The sequence below is a fragment of the Rhea americana genome, unplaced genomic scaffold (genome assembly GCF_003343005.1).
Source record: "Rhea americana isolate MKP2758 unplaced genomic scaffold, rheAme1 scaffold_13, whole genome shotgun sequence".
Classification (NCBI taxonomy): domain Eukaryota; kingdom Metazoa; phylum Chordata; class Aves; order Rheiformes; family Rheidae; genus Rhea; species Rhea americana.
The window spans coordinates 6,613,134-6,634,970 of record NW_028185372.1 but is presented as its reverse complement, the minus strand read 5'-3'; the positions used below and the strand labels follow the sequence as shown (position 1 = coordinate 6,634,970).

The 21,837-nt window shown below is 41.0% G+C and overlaps 1 protein-coding gene across 1 annotated transcript in view; it reads right to left on the bottom strand.

Annotated features, from left to right (window-relative positions):
• The window catches only part of ITGA2 (integrin subunit alpha 2), a 51,772-nt gene extending 47,941 nt beyond the window's left edge, over positions 1–3,831 (bottom strand). The window contains exon 1 of the mRNA XM_085326420.1: positions 3,680–3,831. Within this exon, the coding sequence (XP_085182546.1) occupies positions 3,680–3,831 (152 nt within the window). The remainder of the gene's footprint in view (positions 1–3,679) is intronic.
• Between the last annotated feature and the right edge of the window lie 18,006 nt (positions 3,832–21,837).

Genomic DNA, 21,837 nt, shown 5'->3' with positions numbered 1-21,837 from the left:
AACGTTTTGAAAATTTATTGATTTCAAGAAAAGCTACTGTAGAAATAAGTCTTTACATCAAAACATTTTATTGGTAAAAAGACGCAACACACCAACTCAGGAGCAAAGCTGCTGCGCTTTGTTTGGTCAGTATCAAGCAGTTTGCAATGGTTTTTAAAGCTATTTAATAGAGCAATAACTATGTGATACACCAGTAACTGTAATGCTTGCTAAGGCGTCTTTACTGACGTGACATGAATTAAAACAGTATTTTAAAAGAGAAAAAAAAAAATCCATAAATTCTGAAACAAAATTCAAACCCTCCAAATCCTAAACACAGAGTGGCTGCAACTTGGTACCAAACAGTACATTAACAACAGACCCAGATTTTGCTTCTGCTGTGCACTGTATCTACAAACTGTCCTGAAAACAGCCTATAGGTAATATGTAGGTAATATACAGATACGTAGGCAATCTTCAAAGAAAAAAAAAAAACAGTTTAACAGCTATACAACTGTCTTCCTTATTTGCAGAGAGAGAAAAAAACAAACCAACCCAACCTCTGGAGAACACTAGCATTGCTGGTTTTGCAGAATATACTATCAGCTGCTGTTTTTGGCATATATATTCAAGACAAACCTGAAAGGATACAACCCACCTTTATAAAATATTGTGTTTTCAAGAGAAATGTCCATTTGGTTTCAATTTAAGGTTCCAATACAGGCGATCTCATCACAGGGAGACCCGGGGGTGTAAACTGAGTGATGCTTCTAGCRTGTCTAATTCCTTGTGCAGTGGCTTGCCTAAAGTTTCCTATTTGATGAGGATGTTTTTGTCACTCACAATCTTCCTCGACTCCATTAAAGAGCTCCAGTTTTGAAATTCCCACCAGGCACGGTGAGTGCCTGGAGTTTTGCTCCACTTGCAAGTTTGTACGTATCCGTATCGCACCGTGTGCCGCCRACGCCCACGGTGCAGAGCAGTGTCCAGTTCTCCGGGATCGTCTGGCTCCGCACCCCCAGAGCCCCCTTGCTGGTTTGTGTCGCAGCTCCCCCAGCACCCGCTGGCCCCCTTGCAGTCCCGAACTCCTGGTTTGAGTCTGCCCTCTCTGCTCCGAACTCATCTCACGCACAGTCCCAATTCTGCAAAAAATCTCCCGTCTTTTATCATTTTCTACAGCCCTTACAGCCTTGGACAGGTGCCTCCCATAAATACATTCAGCTAACGTAACGTAACTAGATCTGTTGTCTTCTCTCCTTCCTGCTCTCCRAGAGAATACAGAAGGATTTTTACAGCTCCATTTAATACGGCACCCTGTGCTTTTACTAACAGAAGCAAGGTCAAGGAAACGTGCAGTCCACTTCAAGTAAGTGATCAAATTCCTAGCAAGTCTAAGATTCTGGATAATCTCTCCCTCGAAGATAGCTGTCACCCCTGCAGCGTACGATGTGGTGAGCAGCTCCGCCGCGCCTGCAAYGAGTTTTCAAGCACATCACACGCCCGCTGCACCAGGACGGTCTCTTCACGACCGCATGCGGTAATAAACGTCCCCTTCGGACGGAAAGCAGTGTCAGAGCCTCATGCAAGGCCTCAATCTGTTTGCCTCCTTCCTACTTCAGCCAGGCCCACAAGCGTTCCCACACGGACTGCAGGCTGCGCATTGCTTACAGTAAAAAGCAAACCTACTGAACAATTTTTTTTTTAAATAAAACATACAAGAAAATGTCTTGTTTTAAGAGAAAGAAGTTAGCCTAGCAATGAAGAGAACAAGAGAGTACACTATGCTTTTAAGCATGTCTAATGATCTTTTTGTGAGAAAGACTGAAAAGAGCTTTTCTTTGCTGAAGAATCTGTAACAATTCACAGTTACTAGCAGAAGAGCTGACAGAATTCCCCAACTTTTGGAACTATGGTCAAGCACACTGAAATGAATGAACCAACGATGAGGAACTACCTATCTACAGAAAAGACTCCCAGATCCATAATATTCATATACCTAGAAGAAAGGACAGAAGTTAATTCAGAGTTACTTTCTTTCTCTAACTCCAGCATATATTACAAAAATGCTTTCAATACCACTTCATTGAATATCAGGACTATACAATAGGGAAATATAAAACAAAAATAGGCTGGGTGTGTCTTGAACCTAATGCTCCTGTTATAAGATTACAGAAAAATGTACAAGAAGAATAGAACACAGGACAATTTCCCCAAAATACCAGGTATGAACTGAAGCATTTAATTCACTTGAGGCAAACATTCTCGTTCTCCTTCAATAACTTTACACAGAAGTCACAAAAAAGAAAAAAAGAAAAAAAAAAAGGAGCTCTGAACTATGGGAGACTAAGCACATTATTAGAGTGGGCAGAAACACAGTGAGAAACTGCCATGCATCAGGCAAGGAGAAGGGGAAGTGCCTACCCAAAACAGGGAGAGAACGCCTCAAACTTCTAGTTCAGAGGATACAGCTGTGCTTTCCTCTTATCTCTTGGTTACTGTTCGTGCAAAAAGGGTAAAGCCAGAGAAGCAGTATGATCTAGGTAGTCTTACATTTATGTATACACAAAAGATCGCAATCATAAAGCTCTGTGCACAGCCGTGCATAAACATTTCAGCTAGCTCTATGTTTTCAAATGGACTTTTCCAAATTTTAAACCATTAAAGACGTTTTCATATGCATTTCCAAGGACTTCAGATTTTAGTATCTTACTTTTTACTCAGAAAAGTTTAGCTACTTACTACCTGTCCATCATCAATTAAACAAACATGCTAACTTGTGGCTGCCCTGGTTCTGATGTTGTTTCAGCCTATGGAGAATAGTGCATCCAAAATGTTGTTTCAGCTTATAATAAATAATCTGTATAGCTTGCGTGACTTTCCACTATATACTTAAAACGACATATATATGAATAACTACTTAGAGTAGTTAAGTACTGATGAAGTATTTATAGAAGTGCCGTCCCTGCCATGACAGACATGTCTTCTACAAAATGAGTTTACACTAGATTAATACTTTTAAGTTTTTGCCAACCTTAATAGAGAAAATATTTTTATTAATTAGTCATCAAAACCAATGTTGTGACAACAGTGGATTTCGCATCAAATTTTACAGCTGAAGAAATGCAGCAGGGACAAGGCCCTTGCTCAGATTTTGCTACCATATGCACCCAAATACGTTGTCCCTCAAGAAGGGAACAACTAGTATATCAGAAACAAAGTTACATATATGTAAGTTCACGTAATTTTAATATTAATAATTAGAACTTCTCAGCTCCTCTGATTTTTTTTAACCTCAGCAATGTTAAAATGGACCAATATCCCAAATACATGTGTAACACATGCTATTGATTGAAGAATGACTGAAATCAGAGTTAAAATTCCGCAAGATACTGTGAGTCTTAGGAAACTAGTGTATTAGCAAGAAAGTAAAAGCTTAGCAGACCATACTCGTTAAAGGAAAAAAAAAAAACCATCTGAATGTTCACATGCATACTTCTTCAGAATATTTTCACTTTGTTTTAATAAAGTCACTATTTACTATTAAAAATGTAACTTTTATATATATATATATAATATATATATATAAAATGAATTAACAGGAACTCATTTAAATTAAATTTGAAATTATAAACATAAAGACAAGTTGCAATATTTTTCCTTAAGCTAACTGGACATATAACAAGATATTCAAACTGCTTACCATTTGCCTTGTTCATTTAAAAACTGCTGCACTGCATATCCAAACTGCTCTCTTGATGGACCAGAAAATATTTTTGCTCCAAGAAGCCCAACGTTGTAGGCGTCACAACAATTATGAAGAATGCCTGTTAACAGAAAGATTAATGTTACCATAGAAGCAATTAAAGAAGAATTTTGATCCCATTGAAAAAAAAAAGCTCTTCATCTATGCCAGCTCCCCTAAAAAAAAAAAAGTAGCCTTTGACATGCACAATAAAAGCAGCCTTCCTCCAACCTATAAACAACAGTATTCATCTACTCATATGCAATGCCTGTCTAGCCCACTTCATAGGTGTTTTTCAGGCACAGATTAATGACTCATTCACTAGTTGGCTTAACAAATGCTGCACCGGTACTAATGTGAGTGTTTTAGTTGAAGAGAGACAAGAAATATGATTCAGAGGTCTTTTATCTTCTTCTTCCTTAAGACAGGCTTAAGGTAGAGCAAGTACATCAGGCATACTCAGGTACATTGAAATAAAAATCCACAGACAACAACAGTTAATACTGTTTGTACTCTTTGGCCTATCTGTAGGTTATTGTTTGAAATACAGGAATAAAATTCCGACTATCTGCTGCATCAAAAAACCTACCTTTTAAAGTCATTTCAATATTACACCATAAGTGTTTGTTTTCTGTCCAAACAGTCAGAACAGTTGTCCAAACAGGAAAACTAAGAAAAATAAACATGAAAGATTTACTGCTGCATTAATATATTATGAAACTTAAACCTGAAACTGCACTTCGCTAGGATCAGGGCACTAATTGCTTTTCCTTGGGCACTCCCATGCCTAGGAGTAAGGGTATTTCGCTCCATTTCGCTCTACTCCACTTTCAGGGAGCCAGCAGGGCTGGGGATAAGGTTCTGAATGCCCCAGCTTCACAATGTGTGCGGTCCAGTTAAGYATTCATAAAGGACCTGATTTCTTTATAAACAGAAGTTGTACGTGGACATCAGGGAGAGATGCTCCCCGTTATAGAAGCTGCAGGAAAAGGGCTGGAGGTTCCTAATACCCGTGTATAGATGATTTCTTCTGCCCCTGCTTGGARGTGGAAGAACTGAGACTATGGTAGGATCCCTAGACTAAGGCTACAGATCAGCTGAGGACACTTTAGGGCTCATAACAATCCTCCAGAAAGGGCAATTAAGGAAGAAATCATGACCTATCATACTACTGTATAGTTACTGCCTCAGATTTCCTGGTGAGATGAGTTCACAGGGTTGCTCACTGGTTAAATAATRTCCCTTATATTTTCCCTCCCTTCCTGTGTACCCTGACAGAATGAGTTTTATCTACTCTACATGTAAAATCTCTCTGTCATTTAATAAGAGTTATTGCATGGTGAAGTGGTGATCTTTATGACCTATCCCATGTAAGAGCAGGGATCCTTTAAACAGAWATGATCTTTGGCATCTTAAAAATCTTAGTTCAAGTTCAAAGAAGTTTGACAACATCAAATAATCAAACATCATCATCGTGACAGCATATCACAGTCACAACTGCATGTTARAAAATGTCAATTTTGTATCTTAGCCCATGCAATAGTAAATACAAATGTCACTAGCAGGAGATTAAATACAACTCACATGCATAGTTTCTACTTTCTGACCATGAACTCAAAACAGGAAATCATATATTAGTCATTTCAAACAACTACTATCTACAGCTGGCTTCTGGAAAGCAAGTAATCACCCTTTGCTAAAACCATAGTTCCTTGAGTAACACCATTAGAGATAACAATTTTTTCCACAGTCATGTTATTCAAGACCGGAGAAGAGAGTATGTACAGCCATATCAATCAGTGTGTTTTGCAATACTTTTGAAACTAATCATAACCACATAAATTCATAGTTCAAGTCTGGGTTTTGGCAAGAAGGACAGRCATTAACTATATAAAAATTAGAATACTATAGAATTTTTGCCAGCAATTCTTCAGTGATTAATGTAGTTGCATTTTATCAAATTATCTTGCTTATGCCACTTCCTAGGYTTATTTTTGTGTCTGTTGATTTTAAAATGTATTATCCTCAGTCAGAAATCAAGTATAATTTAGCAGTGCCTCATTCTTAGAGGCCACAGGAGACTACTTCTGATGGGTAGGTGATTTCATATTTCTCTGCTCTTGGCTCTTCACACTTTCCTCTGCCACATCTACTGTTGGCCACCAATCTTCCCAATAAATCGAGTAAAGAGGGGTCCTGTCAGKCATTAACGCTCCTGTGTTTCAAAGTATGTGTTATATCCACCCTGCTAGCCAAATTCTAATTTTGCTGAACGTATTCTGCCCAAGTGCTCTGGCCAACCGAGATGCGGCTGCATTGGAGATGTTTCCTTTCTATAGTTTCATTAAACGCTAGAGCCAGGTCAGAGGTGTCCAGCACTGGATAAAACTACAGAGACTAGGTATCGCAGCTGCCAGCCCAGMTGAAGATCCCCACGCTGGGTCAGATTCACATAGAAGACGGCAACAAACCTGCCTGGGCTTGAYGAGACACGCAGGCAGCCCTGCGCACCCACAGCTCCTTGCACCCTCCCCGTTCCTCCCGGGGTCACTGCGCCGAGAGGTGCTGCCCACCACCCGACGCCCCAGCACAAAGACTGTCCTCCTCCTTCTGATGCGTGATGGCGTGGGATTTCCAGCGCCTCGCTCGCYGTCGGACTGCACGGACTACGCAGCAGCCACAGCCTCTCTGCAGGGACTTGGGCCTTGCTGCCAAATTCGGTGGGTCTCCAGGAGACCGCTCCTACGTTCTTGCTCCCTCTGAGACAGGGGCTGAATCTGAGGAGCAAAGGCAGCGCCTTGCCAGGAGAAGCCCTGGGAGACCCGGCAGCCCCGGGGTTCCTCTGGCCCTCGAGATGAAGGGCAGCATCGCTTAGCAGGGCGGCTCTGTCCCCCTGCATATGTCCAGCAGTCCGTACGTATGCACATCCATCCTGGGCCAGGCTGGGGCATCCTGCCAGCAGGCTGGGCGGCCCAGCACGCAGGCTCATGCCTCCCACTCCTTTCTCCCCCACCAAAGACACCGTTTCACAGGTCCTCTCCATTTTTCAAGCTGCAACTGAGGCCATGTATCAGGGAGCAAATTCAGCCCGGGCACCAGCCACCCCAGGCAACACTGCTGGAACAACGTGGGCTCCTCCACCTGCCCCGATGTTGCCAAGGAGTTGCAAGGGTCCAAGGGATCGGGAGCTGCGGGGCAGAGCTCAGGTGGGGACCAGCAGCCCAGGGTGGGCTGAAGGGGGGCCAGGGCCTGGGGGTTGCTCTTTAGAGGTAAGAATTTTTACATGGAACAGTGAGGGGGGGGAAAGAAAAATCAGATCGTTGTTCACTTCTCAAAACTGCCTCCGTCATCCTTTCCTTCTGGCCAGGCAGCCAGTCAAGAATAGCAAAAAGAAAAAAAAAAAAAAAAAGAAAAACAAAAGAGCCACCAGAAAGCCCACCTCTGAAGATACACTGTCATCGCAAACACTCCTGGGGGTCCGCTCTGCCTCTCGCTCATGATTACCTTGCAAAATCCAAGTAGAAAAGCTGGTGACCACACACTGACTCACCACAAACAGTATCAAGCAAACCATAGTGTCACCATATTTGAATCACAGTCATTTTAAATTCTACATCCTGATAATTGTTAGCAGGTTTTTGATTTTACATCTCCTCCATACAAAAGTTTGTTGTTATGGACTTGGTGACGTCCAGAGAAGAGTAACACACTAGGCATTTTTCCTGCGTTTTTCCTCCATCTTATACAGTGCTTACACTATAAGTAGATCTTTCTTCTGCTTTTTGCATCTATCTAAATACAGTATTCAGAAATCCGAGCATTTGTAGCCAAAAAAAGAGAAAACACTAAGTTTTCTCCAAAACTATTTTAAGCCTGCGCCAGAATAAAAGGCTCTCTTATGCATTAAAAGGGTGCCAATCCGTGCAGCATCTAGGTTCAAAGCACTGTATATTCCTAGCTGGAAAGATGCAGTAGCTGTTGATGCCTTCAGGCAATGAGCTTGCATAAATTAAGAGTCTCAAAATATGCAAAGCCAACGCTCTGGGGTTTAATGGCGTTTGGTGACAGAATTCTAGTTTGCGACCTGACAATCAGGGAGCAAGGCAAGCAAAAACGCACTTCCTACCGTCYGTCCCTAAAGGCTGCTTAATTCAGCCAAAGCAGCAGACTGCAGGGAACAAAGGACGCGAGACCCAAGCCTTAAACCACTGAAGGCTCCTCCGGAGGCTTCAAAAGCCGCTGCTTCTGTCCGCTGACAGCAAGGGGAGTTTGGACATTTTGGTTTAAAGAGGACCGCTTCACTGAGCAGACTCATTCCCAGACTAACGCTTCAGACAGAAAAGTTCGAAAAAAATATCCTTAATGGGAGAAAAGGAATCCAGGACGCTATCCAGTAAAACTCCAGTATCTTTTTGCGTTGCATATTTTTTTTCCTGGTATTGCCCGCATTTTAACAACCGTATTCCAGTACATAYGACAGAAGCTGTAATGTAAGAGCGCAGCTGCTTTTGTAAGTCTGCATTAACATTTTCCTGCTGCTTGTAGAATGAAAAGTAATACATGTTCTGACTGTGCACCTTTAAGTCTGAACATGTGGGAATTCTTCTGCAACTATAAATGACATGTCTAATGATGGCTATAATGACTTCTCTTTGCTGCTGTTAAAGTACAAGCTGAAGTAAGCATTTTTTGAAGTAATAGCTCATATACGGTATATCCAGTTTATAGTTGTTTGGATTTTGTATGCAAATAAAAAAACTCACAACTAAGTGAGCAAGCAAAAAAAATATCCATTGTAATCCATCATTTAATGTCATGATTATGATAATTCTGTAGTTGTAAACCCTTATTCAGATTAGTCAGTATAACATAAAAGCTTTTTTAAAAAAAATAGGATGAGAAGCTACAAAGTGAAATAAGATTTTTGTACATGCTTGCTTGATTTATGATGTAAGCTTATCAACTTGTAATAAAATGTACTAAAAAGATTATTAGTCTGTCTTGTGTCATAGTAGGTGTCATAACAAATGTGTCATTTTGTTTTCTAAATATTAAAACCAAATTTTTACTCCTGTTATATTACACTGAAAAGTTGATGCTCTAATTTAACATGGTGGAGATATATCACAGAATCATACAATGATACAGACTCAATTATAAGAAATCTCCACTTTGATTAAAATAGCTGGTTAAACAGAGGCATTTACTGCTATCATCTGGAGTTTGCACTAGAGAGCAATAATATAYAGTATAAAGCAGTATAAAGACAAAAAACCACATAGTGGAATTCAACCACTGAATCTGCAAGGACTCCTTTTAAGCTACACATTGGTTATAAACTTAGCATTAATCTTGCTAGTAGAAACTTTATGATAAAGGGAAATACAACTTTTTTTCCCCCTCAACAGTAGGCATCCTCTTTATCAAACATCTATCAGGTATGTTACCAAAACCAAAAAAGTTCATCATATAATTGAGCTAAAGCTACCATTTGTTTTTTTAAATTGAGCATTCACTCCGCTAATGAAGCCAGGAAAGGAAACAGCAACAGCCCCACTGTGCGCTCCGTAACACGGACACCGCTACCAATACTGTCCGTCGTGCCGCACCGCAGCTCCACGTCTCCGTCCGGGACGGCGAAGCGGGCACTGACAAACACCACCAACAGCCCCCCGTCAGCCAGGTCTGTCATCACGCATTAAGGATTTTCAACAGCAACAACAAGGTGCTAGAGTGAGTTCCCCGTCCGTTATATAAAGCATACAGAACAGTTGTACCTCACTTTGGAAAGGGAAAAAGAAAATGGAAAGCAAGGAGGGGTTAAACAAGTAGTCACTAAAGAGAAATGCCATAACCTACCATTATGATAAAGAGATGGCATTATTACGTACATTCTTGGATTTTTTTTCAAGACCTTGAATTGTTTTGGAAAAAAAAACAGAATAGCAAGAAAATCCTCTCTGGATTATTGTCTGCTTCCTGAAGCAGTTTCATAGATTGGCAGCCAGTAAGAGGTGTATAGCCTACTTTGCCTTAATTGCTCAATCTAGTTTTTCTTTTCTCTTTTTTCCTTTTTTTTTAGGGGGGAAAAAAAAGCATTTAATATTTCCAGAAGGTGGCCTTAACTTGCCTTTTATGTTCATCTGTTCCAGCACAGTCACTACAATGTAAAACAATTTCCACAAAGAAAACACTCTCAGTCTCAAGGATTTTTTCCTCCAAGTAACACTCATCAGATGGGCCTCAAACCCCCCCTCTACTGTCTGCTGGGATAGACAAAAGGAAACTGGGCAGGGGGAGAGAGAACTAAAAACTCTTGGTTCCCTCCGGTTTTGTCTCCCAGTGAACTGTGCACTCTAGCTGAAGCTATCTCCACATTTGTGGCATTTATAAAAGCTCTCCCTAGGATGGTTTTTCTGGCTTCTTTTATTATTGCCTTGGATCTTTTCATTTGTCAGGGAATTTGTAAAGGCAGTTTTGTCTCACTCCAGTACCCAATTGGCTATTATTTTTACCSTTCTGCAAAAATTAAATGAATTTGGACAAGAAGTTCAAAATCTAGCAAGGGAGTAGAGGCACCTACAAATACCACCCCCACTATAATTGCCTACTGCCCTTGAAAAACTAGGTATAAAATAAATAAATAGAATGATGGCAGAAAGGGAAAGCAGGAAAGTTATAAGAGAGCAGTCAAGTAGTACTTGTTTCATATTAAATATATTTAGTGCTATTCTATTGCAAGCTACAAAATGGCATATTTTACTGTAGGAGTAAAGTTACTCTCTTATTGTTCACAGGCTATGTTGTCAGTCCAATAATTCAACTGGAATTAGCCAACAGTTCCTACAGAATGAACACCGTAATTTGACCACCTTTTGTAATACATTTTGTTTTTAAAGTTCTATTGACAACACTGATTACATAAAGGATAAAAGAACCAGCTTGCACTGCAGCAGATACTCATTTCAGCTGCTAGAARCCATCAAATAATTCACACCGCAATAAGATTGTTCAGGGAGTAAATCCACCCTCGAACCCCCTTTCCTTCCCTCAACATAGGTTTCAGCCTTATGCACTCCACTGCATTACTTGTGCATGCACTACATGCATGTAATGCATGCAACAGTGACACCAAATAAAGTTCATTTCACGTAATACAAGTAATTTGATGTTCGTTGCATTGTTTTAGGGGTTTTCCTGTAGTCAATATGAAATATATTTTTGCTTTATCTTTAGCATACTAGGACAGAGCTACATGGAATCTAAGTCGTCTGCTGCAGAATGAAGGATTACTTGTAACTGAGAATGGAAGGAACACTAACTTAACCTGCTGTGATCAGGATAAGCGAAAAAACAAGGCAATTTCTCATTATTTTTTTCCTGWATATTTATTTCTCTACTGTTTGTGAATTTTTCTCCAATATGCAAAACCCCATCAGTCTATACYCACAGGGGCGGTTAAAAATGTCCAGCATATGCATGGAAACACGACATTTATGAATTACAGTTACTCTGTTTTTATTTTAAGTTGAATGGATTTATTATTGAGAATGCCCCTCCAAATAAAAACAATGTGGACTTCTGAAAGAAAGTAGAAAGAAAGGAATGCAACTGCCAAACGACTGGATTCTTTGTGCTAAAAATCAAAGCATCCTATGACTCTCTCTTCCATTACTCTGTTGATACTTCATCATGCTTACATAAGTCTTAGAAGATGAGTCCCAATTGTTTTACTGTCTCCTCTATTTGGTGTATTTTCTTTTATCCTGAGACCTGTTTTCTTCCCAGCAGCTAAATTATCTGAAACTATTTAATAATTAGTAGAGATTACAAGGTTTAGTGAAGAGATGAATTAGAAGCCATGACCAAAAAATCCCCAGCCCATTAACAATGCCTTATTTAGTAAGAAATTGTCCCTTCCCCTCCTCTTCCCCCCTCCAAAGTTTTTTTGGCTCCATTGGCTAACTACTGCTTCCTGRAAGTAGGTCAACGTGGAGTTTGGGAGCTTCAGAGTGTGTAAAAGTGAGTCATTGCCTTCGCATTGCAACTGTTTATCACATGAGAAGCAGCAGGAGGAGTTACCAATGACCTGTTATAACAGCAAAGAGAACACAAARCAACATACAAATTGTAAATGAGAAGTTGAGGAGACTGGGATAGCACGACTAGAAGCGACGCATTTTACTGTTCTGTCRCTACCGCAGCCTAAGAAAGCTATTTAAATTTACCCACAGCTGCACTAGTTACTCAGGAAGAGTTGTGTTTCACTTGATAACTCTGCATCTGCGCCCCACGTCGTTCTCCTCTGTTCCCAGGACAGAGGAATAACCTGCCCTTTATCYGGAATTAAGAAAACGCGACAATCCACTGTATGTACAAGGGCAGTGTCCCAAGTCATGCCTAAGAGAAGTTCCTGTAGGACTGACAACTTCCTGTGTATTTTTAATAAAGACAGCAAGTATTCAAATCCACTCAGTTTTATTACCCTGGCATGCTTCCATCATTAAGTTCAGTGGGAATAAATTACTTTTRTAGAAAACTCGCACATATTGCATCTTATTAAACTGACTTGCAAGTTTCTCTTTCTTCTTAATCTTGGTAAAACAAGAGTGTTTTGGCTTAGTCCTTAAACTATCACAGTTTGTCCTCAGCAATAGCACAGGGATTAAAAATACACAAGGCTAACAAGTTTACAGACGTAAATACAACATCTGTATTTAGATTACTGGCTTCACAAGTAATGATCATAAAAAAGACTTCATGTGCTTCCCTATGATAAAAACTGACTTCTCACATGGCATTTCACTCTAGCTTTCTCCTCCCTCACATTCACATTATCAGCTGTTGACCATTTTTTTTTTTAAACAGTGATATTTCCAAAAATAGGCAGAGAAGCATGAGCTGTATTAAGACTGAAAGAGAGGAAATGTATGTCATTAYACAGAAACCAAAGCAACTTACCTCTCTGTACCTTGTGAACTGCATTTGGTCCTAGCTGCTATGAAAGCACATGTTTGCACATAGATGTTAAGATGACAGGAAAGCAACCAAAGCTCTCTGTATTCCCTGGCCATTTCATCTTCTAGGCTATACGAGAATTTCAGCATACTCAAATATCACCATTAAACGTGACCTAGAAGGACTACATTTGGAAAAGGCTGAGGGACTTGCCTCGAGATAACTCTGCTGTTTGGCATTGTAGCCAGCAGCACAAGGAACGAAGAGGCTTGAAGGAGACTCTGCCATCAGCGCAGAGGCCATGTTAGGACCCTGCTCCTTCCCAACAGCTCCTGCAGAACCAGCCCAGAGCTCCACTCTCTGGGCTGCACGCAGACAGCCCAAGAAAGAGGAATAGTGTTAGCTCTAACAAGCTTGCTACATCAGCTTCCTGCAACAAGAAAACCTCCAAAGTACCACAGGATACATAATACAATAGTTGGAAGAGCTATAATTATCAGGAACTTTTGTTTTCCTATTGCAGACTTGAGGACTGTTTCTAGTGATGGTAAAGGGAGCTCATGGTCTGGAAACCAGGGCAGTAGGTGGTCTGAATCACCGCACTGCAATTCCTCCTTAATACGCACTGAGATTAGCCACTCTGGCACCACGCAGGGCTTAGGCAGAAGGTGGGCTCCCTAAAATCTGAACCCCAGACTTCAGCAACTGCCTAACTCCAAATTAACTTAAATTTACCTGTCACCTATGTTTTATAGCACTTATCATCAAAATTTACAATATAATACCAGCATAGAAGTGCCTCTAAGCACAAGGTATCCTTCCCTGAGACCCACTGTGGTATCAGGGCCAGGCTGCTTCCTGGAGGGAGTAACTTCTGTTCTAAATAATCACATAATTTAATCACATAATTTTTTATGCACTACCTATTTTTAATGTAAAATGCAAAAGCAGTCCAGAAGGGCAAACTCCTCCCAGCTACCTGCCCCAAACATTATTCCACAGGCAAGATCTGCCTTTGCTTGTCCTTCCAGGTACATGAATATACATTCTGGGATGAGCAGAGACCTGATTCCAAGAGCAGGGGCGGAGAGAGCTTCTCTGCTACCAGGTAACAAAGCAAAAAGGCGTTTCTCAAAAAGTGAGAGGGGAGCCTGAATTGCCTCCAGCCTGAACCATCCCTTCTCAGGCAGCTACTTCTTGAGGCAAGCTCAGGTAGATGCCAGCCTCCAGGAAGGGCTCTCCACCCTGGCAGAGGACTGAGGCCCCTGCATTAGGTGTCTCTAACAGCAGCCCCCTCTGCCTACAAGCTGGCCAGGAGCCTTCCCACTCTGCAAGCAAACTCTTTTTTTGCGCACTTTAAAAGCGCCTGAACATCTTTGAGTCCAGGCTGACTCTGCCATCCCGAACCACCCCAACTGGGGCAGGGTGCCTCACAGCACCTTTTGGGTGCTGTGGGACCATGTCCATGGGATGGCAGCAGCTGCTCTCCTGGCCTTGAACACGTACACAAGACTGGTATATCCAGATGCCCGTGGTCAGGTGGGTGACATGCTATCGCTAGTCAGAGTTCAGAAAGAAGTTATCTTTTCTGTAAAAAAATGCAGCCATTGTATATTTTGGGGACAGAGAGAAGGGACCATGTACATTTAAGAAGTGTTTTCTGGAGATAATACTTGCTTCCACAAAAAACAGAACAGTTGCTTTTTGTCTTCAGAGAAGACAAGTTCATTGTAATTGTAATCAACCTTTGAGAGGGACAACTCTGGAGTCTCTTGGAATATTTTCTTTACTGTATTTACTTAGTATGATGAACTGGCTTTGGGCAGTTTGGAAAAGAACACCAAAAAAAAAAATCCAACCAAACAAAGAACAGAGATAGAAGAGACAGTGAAACGAAAAGATATTTGGCTGGAGTCAAATGAATAACTATTATTAGTAAAGCTACTAAAGGACTACTACCCAAGCAGTACTGCTGGATTTTTTTTCCTCTGTTCATTGTTTTGCCCATCTTAAGAAAGTTACTTCTGCTCTTCTAAATTTGACCTATTTCAGGCTTATCTAAATGGGAACACTGTTTGGTGGGCATACTTTGACAAAGTAGAGGGGCCAGTTACTAAAATTTTTTCACTTACGAAAGGTTAGTTGAAGTCTCATTTGAGAAGTATCAGGTACATCTGACTTTAGTATCTAAAAAAAAACAAATCAGTTCTACACAAAGCTGAAGTACAGCACACACTGATAATTCAGTTTTGTACCACATAGAAGGAGTTCTGGATTAAATTGTTCTCTTGTTGATTAGAAAATTACTCATATTACCTTACTATAGTTTTCAGTTAATAAAGTAGAATAAGTGAACAGTAATTTTATGAAAGACTTTCTTAAAATGTTGTGCCTCTCTTCCCTGAGCAACTACTGGTCTCATCTTGAAATAAAAAATGAAATACTGATATAAGTACAGAATTTTTCCAGTTTTCTTGAATCTTAAGCATTCTCTATTGCAATGCTATTCTGTAACCTTCTAGAATACATTAGTTGATGAGGGACAACACACCATGCTTGCTTCCACTTCAAATAGATCTGTACCAAGGGGATTTTTTTCCCTCTACTTTACTTACCTGATTGTAGCACGTTGGTATTAAAAAACCCTGACCACTATTTCATGGCCTAATTGCCTTGATTCAGGCAACCACTTAGCCATTTACCTGGCTTTAACCATGGAGATAATCTCACTAATGAACAGGACCAGCCCAGAGTAAATTTAGACTTAATCTGCTGTTTTAGCAATTATGTAACTAAGTAGAATTTCTTGCTCAATGCATTTTTGTAGCCCAAGGAAAACATAAACCACCTAAGACCTAAGAGAACAGTCAGAAGAACGGTGAGATCATGAGACATGACCACCATGCAGTGTAGGAAAAGTACGTAGCTTGCTAGTTAATTTGGCTACATACCTGTGGGCACCTGCTTTACTCTAGGTAGTGCCGAGCACAGCACAAGCACACCCATAAACTGCCTGGCTCACAATTTCTCATAACTGCCCAGCACAGTGTTGGGCTCACATGAGCTAAGTGCTGGTTCACTATTCCTCACTCAAATAAAACACCTGATACTGCAGTCAGGCAAGATAGTTCTTAACTGGTTATTCCAGACACTCAGGTGGCCTGGTCATCTGCAGTCTTACCTTTATTGATTTAACACAGTTTTGTATCACAGCTTTAACACAGCATCAACTGCTGCTGGCTTTCTCGTACATGGGTGGCATGCAGACCCATATGTGACAGATATACAGACAGACAGATAGATGGATGAACAAAGATAAAAACCTAGTTCAAGCCTTCCACCTCCACCCCAGAAAAAAATAACTCTTAAATAAATGAACGTCACTCTCAGATTCCCTTAGGTAATTTTCTCACATAAGAATGGCCCCTTTACTGCATAACAGGCTCCCACCAAGAAGCAGGGTGCTCACATAAGTTCTTCTGAAGAGTTCTTATCATCTGTCCCTTAGAAATAACCAGCCTTATTAGCCAAGGAGTTTTATGTCATTAAAAAAAAAAACACAAAAACAAAACAAAAAACTCTGTATGAAATGGGGAAGAAAGAACGATGAACTTGGAAGCAGGATTAAAAGGGCAAAACAAATCAGGAATAAGACTTCCACCACGGCTGTGCATAACTACCAAGCCGCKCTCTGTCTGCCAGTAGTCTGAAAGGGACAAAGGGATCTGTGACATTCATCACGTGTGACATTCAAACAGGCAGATGCCGTTTGGTTATACGCAAAATGTATTTGCTCTTACAGCATTCAGAGAGTCCATGGTATTTCTTTGACTGAATAGTTGCTTTAAGTCCTAAATCATGTGCAATTATATTATTAGATTTAATATATGCATTTCCAGGAGAAAATAAAGCTAACTTTGCTTTGAATAAGAATTAGTCCTCTCAGGATCCTAAAATGCTGCTCAGGGACAGCTACTAGCACTCAAAATATTGTATTTATTTGATAACTCAGAACTACTAGCCTGCTTTGGAAGTGATGGTGATGCTCACACAGCTTATACCGACTTTACTGGATGCGTTAATTATTCTTCACCTCCAAAAAAAAATGAGTGCAGCATGAGCAGGAAGCATGTTATCGCATGCTGCTTTATAGGAATGTATATTCACATGCAATTAATACAGACAGAAGGTAGCATTAATCCAGTCTAATTCACATTAATTTATTTTTATTACTCTTTCATTAGCGCCAGGAATAAGAAGTATGTTCATTAACTATTTTGTACAGCTACGTTTGAGTCTTTCACTTAAAGGCTTGTAAATAAAAGTCCTTCTCCATTACTTTTTTTTTTTTTTTTTAACAGAAATGGAAACTAAGGCTGAGATGGTTCTCTGATGTCCTTGACTAATTTGAACAGGAACAGCACAACCTATTTACACACACACACACACAAAAAAAAAGCTTATCAACTTGTTTTCCCCTGCTTTACAGGGTGAGAAATCCTAACACAGCTCCGTATCACCGCAGCAGAGATCACTTTGTGAAGAAGCAGCCCTAAACGTTAAAACCGACTATCGGAAGCGTCCTAAAAGAAGCCGATAGCGCGTGTTGGTATGCAAGGGCACGGCTGCGCGGGTGAGAGCCCAGCCTGCGCCCGTCTGCAGTGCCCCGGGTAACCATGGCGATGGGAAAGGGCCTGTGCAGAGCCAACAAAGGAAACCTTTAAACGCGGAGAGCCGCCGCGCGCAGCGCAGCGCTCGAGGCTTCTGCCGCTGGCAATGACTCGGTTTACCCATCCCAGAACGCGTGAGCTCCCTTCCACCTGTACCAGCCCTGAAGGACAGCGTTTTATCCACGTTCAGCTGTTTGGACATTTGTCCATTGCATTGGCAGCTGCAATTTTTAGCCTTAAAGAAGAAAACAYCACATGAAATACATGCAAAAGCTATTTTCATTCATTCAAAATTAACAAGAGTGAAAAAGACCACATTGAATAACATTTGTACAGTGGCTAAGAAAACTGTAAAAACAAGCAGCATCAGTCCTGGAACTTAACTTCCTAAATGAAAATCCTGCAATTGAATCAAAAAATAAAGAAGAATTAAAAAATTGTTTCAGAGTCAGGCAGCACATGCATATGGTTARAACTTGTTGGTAGTGTCTTGTGTTTACTTTGCCCAAATTATGCACAAATAAATATTAACTGTTAACGTATTTAGGAGTGTGAAGGTAATACCTTGTATACTTTTAAAAATAAACARCATTTGTACAAAATACAAGTCCAGCAAGACAGTATGAAAGAACCCTTACTTCAGTGTGCCATGCTGTGAAAGGCAAAACTCCAAGAATAATATATAATAACGCTCTTGCTACCTGACAAATCTCTTAAAGTAGCAAAAACTAGAGAGAGTTTTGATTTCAGAAAAATTCACATTCAGGTCCTGCTTTCAAACAACCTTCAGGTGTTAGAAAGCAAACAGGATTTTCCTCAAACCTTGAAGTTGCTCACAAACATCACGATAATAAAACGACAAAGTAACAAAAGATCATAAAAGAGAGAGAAAGACAAAAGATAAGCTAGCTTGTACAGCTTTAAGTCAGTGCATGTGCGTCGCAATCACASGCTGCATTTTTAGCCGGACTTTTGGCTTCATTTAGTGTACAAAGTGGATAATTTTCAGTTGCTATTCAGTTACCAGTTTTCTCTCTGTTGCCCAGTATGTTGCCTTGTACTTTCAAGACAGACTATTCTAATTTACCAAATTAACAGCTTCCTTGTGGATACGTCTCTACATATTTTGGCCACATYTCTAAATATTTCAGCATCTATTTGCAAATGCAAGCAAAATTATTTCTGAGCACACAAAAAAGTGAGAGATTATCCTTAGCCCCCTTTATAGAAGGGAAACAAAAGATCAAGGTCAGAAGTACTCACCAGTCCTGGATATCTAACTTGATACAGCTAAAACATTATTTTTTCAGAATGCTTAACACATTCAAAATACATTTTCCTTTGACTTCATTCATAGCTGTGAAGGCACAGCAGCTTTGCACATCGAGATGCAGTTTGACAAGCAGCTTAAGCCAGTGGAGGTGCTGGCTACTAGTGAAAGGGACTTTGCCAACTTCCCTCCCACCTCTGGCCAGTGCTAACACTTGAATGAATTGCACAAGTGAACAGGCTTAGTGTGACCAATCCCTAAAACTGACCTGACCCATAAAAGCAGGAAGGTAACTCCCTGAGCAGATGGGTCCATGACCTGTTCCCCAGGCCAAGCCATAGGGGCAGCCTGGGAAAACTGGTGGGAGCATGCAACCAAGAGCGGGAGAAAGTCCTTGCAGCAGCAGCCCCACATTTAGGTCAGCTTAACCAGAACCTGAAAACACAGCTTCAGTTTTGAGAACCCCTGGCTGAGCAAAGAGAAAGAGAAGAACACAAAAGCTCCAACCACATGTCAAAGATTTGATTTAAATGACTCGCCTGAAACTGCACTAGGCTTTTGTGACAAAAAAACAGAGAAAGAATCCAATTCTGCGAGGGGGAAAAAAAAGGGGGAGAAAAAAAAATCCTCTCTCTTCAGCCTACCCTTCTTCCATTTTCCTAGAGCACCTTCTAATTTCAGCAATAAGCAAAGCAGGAGTCTCCGCTGCTTTTCTGATCACACTGCCTTCCACTGCCAGGGAACCACCTGTGGCCAAATCGCTGTGTGGTGCCCTGACATGCAAAGGAGGCAGACTCTGATTGCTAACTTATTTCTGGCACTTCCTAACTTGTGAGGTTTTGACTCTATTCTTTTATCATAACTTTTACATATATATTCCCCTGGATTTAATCAAAAGCAACCTGAAGAAAAAAAAAAAAAAAAAAAGACTACTATAGGGCAATACTAGTGGGGTCTTCTGCTATCTCGCTGTTCAGTCCAATAGCCCACGGCCTACAAGGTTGGGAAACTTCCGCTTGCCTGGGACACCAGGATACTTTTCATCAGCAAGGGTCAGATATTTACTGAATGACAGAAAAGGCATTGCACTCGGAAAATTTAGATTCCATCCAAAGTTTCAGGGAAACCTCCTTTACATTTTTCATATAGGGCTGCTTCCTCTTCCAGCCTGCCTGGCTCCCACGGCGCGGTTACTAGCTATGTCGGCACTGCTAATCCCCACCGGAGCCACCGGGCAGCGCGCGCAGCAGTTTGCCCCCCACTCTTCAGTGCCAGCCCTCGTAAGGGGACCGGGTGCGCTGACAGCAATGGCGCTTTGCTGAAGACACATTTGATCTCAGGTGGCACACCTGTGGCCATAAAAATCATAAAACCCAGTTGTGATTTTTCTCAGTTCCAAGTGCCTGAAGAAGTGGAGCAGTGTGTGCCTGAGAGAGTGGGGATTTTAAGGATAAATCCGAGTTAACGTTGTTCGCATCCTGAGTTGTGGCAGGAAGGTATGTGGTAGCCTTGAACACGAAGGCCCACTGAGCTGACAGAGATGAGAACACACTAAACTCGGTTCCCTCCATCATGCCCAGTCCTCCAACACTGCCTCTTGAGCCTAGACTCTGAAGGATATTACTCCTAGGAAAGCACTGGGTTTTGCCTCAGAGGGAAAAACCTGGTTCACCCAGAACCCAGGAACCAACTAACAGTATGCAGCAGGGACTAGCAGAGAGGATCCAGAAGCTAACCAGAAAGCAGAGCGTCTCAACTAACAACACAGATTGCTGTAAAAATATTTACTAACGGGAGAATACAAGAGGGATTGTTCCTGTACTTACAGGTACAGAGCTAGGCTGGACATAGGTACAGCTGCCCCCCGCTAGCACCCAGCCGAAAGCCCAGCTGAGCTCCAGACGGAGCAAGGACAGAATTTATACTAGTAAGCTAATAAAAATCTAATTCTTTCCAGAGGAATGTATTTTTCCTGAGGTTTGTTACTTGGCCAAATTTGGGTAGATTTTCAAAATGATGCAAATATCACCTTCCTGCCAAATTTCAGATATCTGTTCTGAAACTTGAGGGCACTAGAGCTTCTCAAATAAAACATTACCAGAACTGAACCCAGACATGGCATTGTATTTTGCACCAGCTTCACTCTCAGAAGGAGCTGGTCTATTTTGWCTCTGAATTTTTCAAACAGGCTAAGGAAAAAACAATCTGATGCTGAAAAATATACAATTAAAGAATAAAATGCAACAAACCTATAAACAACCAAAAACAGTGTCTTGCAACAGAAAGCACTGGGCTTTGTTGTCTAGGCTGTGCTATTAAGTCTATTTTTCTGTCACAATTATTTCTCATAACATAATCTACTTTTATTAGCTACATACTTTTTGCCAGCAAGTAACAACACTGGTAGCATAGTTATATTATCAAAATGGTATTTTTACAGTATTTCTGTTTGTTTTCGTAGTTTGTAAAAGTCTTAATCATTCTCCAAACACAAAAACACACACCACCACCAACTCAGCTCACACCTGTCCTAACTATTGCATTACTTTCAGCTGAGTTTGGAGCAACAACTCAATACCCTTATGTGATATATTTAATACCACTGATAGTTCAGAAAGAAATATAAAATGCAGCTTAAAATAAACTTGGCCTATTTCCTTGCAGGACTCCTTAATTTACCTAATAACCATAGCCCAATTAAATGCAAGTAGACTGCCTTTGAAGGTAAAGCAATTAACTGGTACCAAATTAATTTTACTGAGAAACGATTACGCGAAAGCTGCAGCAGTATCAGCACAGCAGCACCCTGAACGGCTCAGAGGGARCACTCCCCAGCCGAAGCGTTTTCTTCTTCCTACAGAGTCCTACGAGATCAAGAAAGGCATGAGCGGATATTAACTCAGCAGTTACATCCAGCAACATCAAATGCCACCACACATCTGAAATCAGAATTACACCTTTGAACCAGAAAGATGAAGACAAATCTGCCCGAACCGCRCACACGCTGCCGGGACAGGGTCGACCTGTCCACTTCAGCCCGCTCGCCTTGCCCGGGAATCTCGCCCTCGCCTGTTACTTTAAGCACCGCTCTACAAAACCTCACAAGCCTCAAGACTTGGACACCATGAATTATAGGGCATGTTTATGTTCCTGGCATACAGTGACTTAATGCAATGACAGCTTGATTAAGCAGAAATGCAGAGTGGGTGTTTTCCACT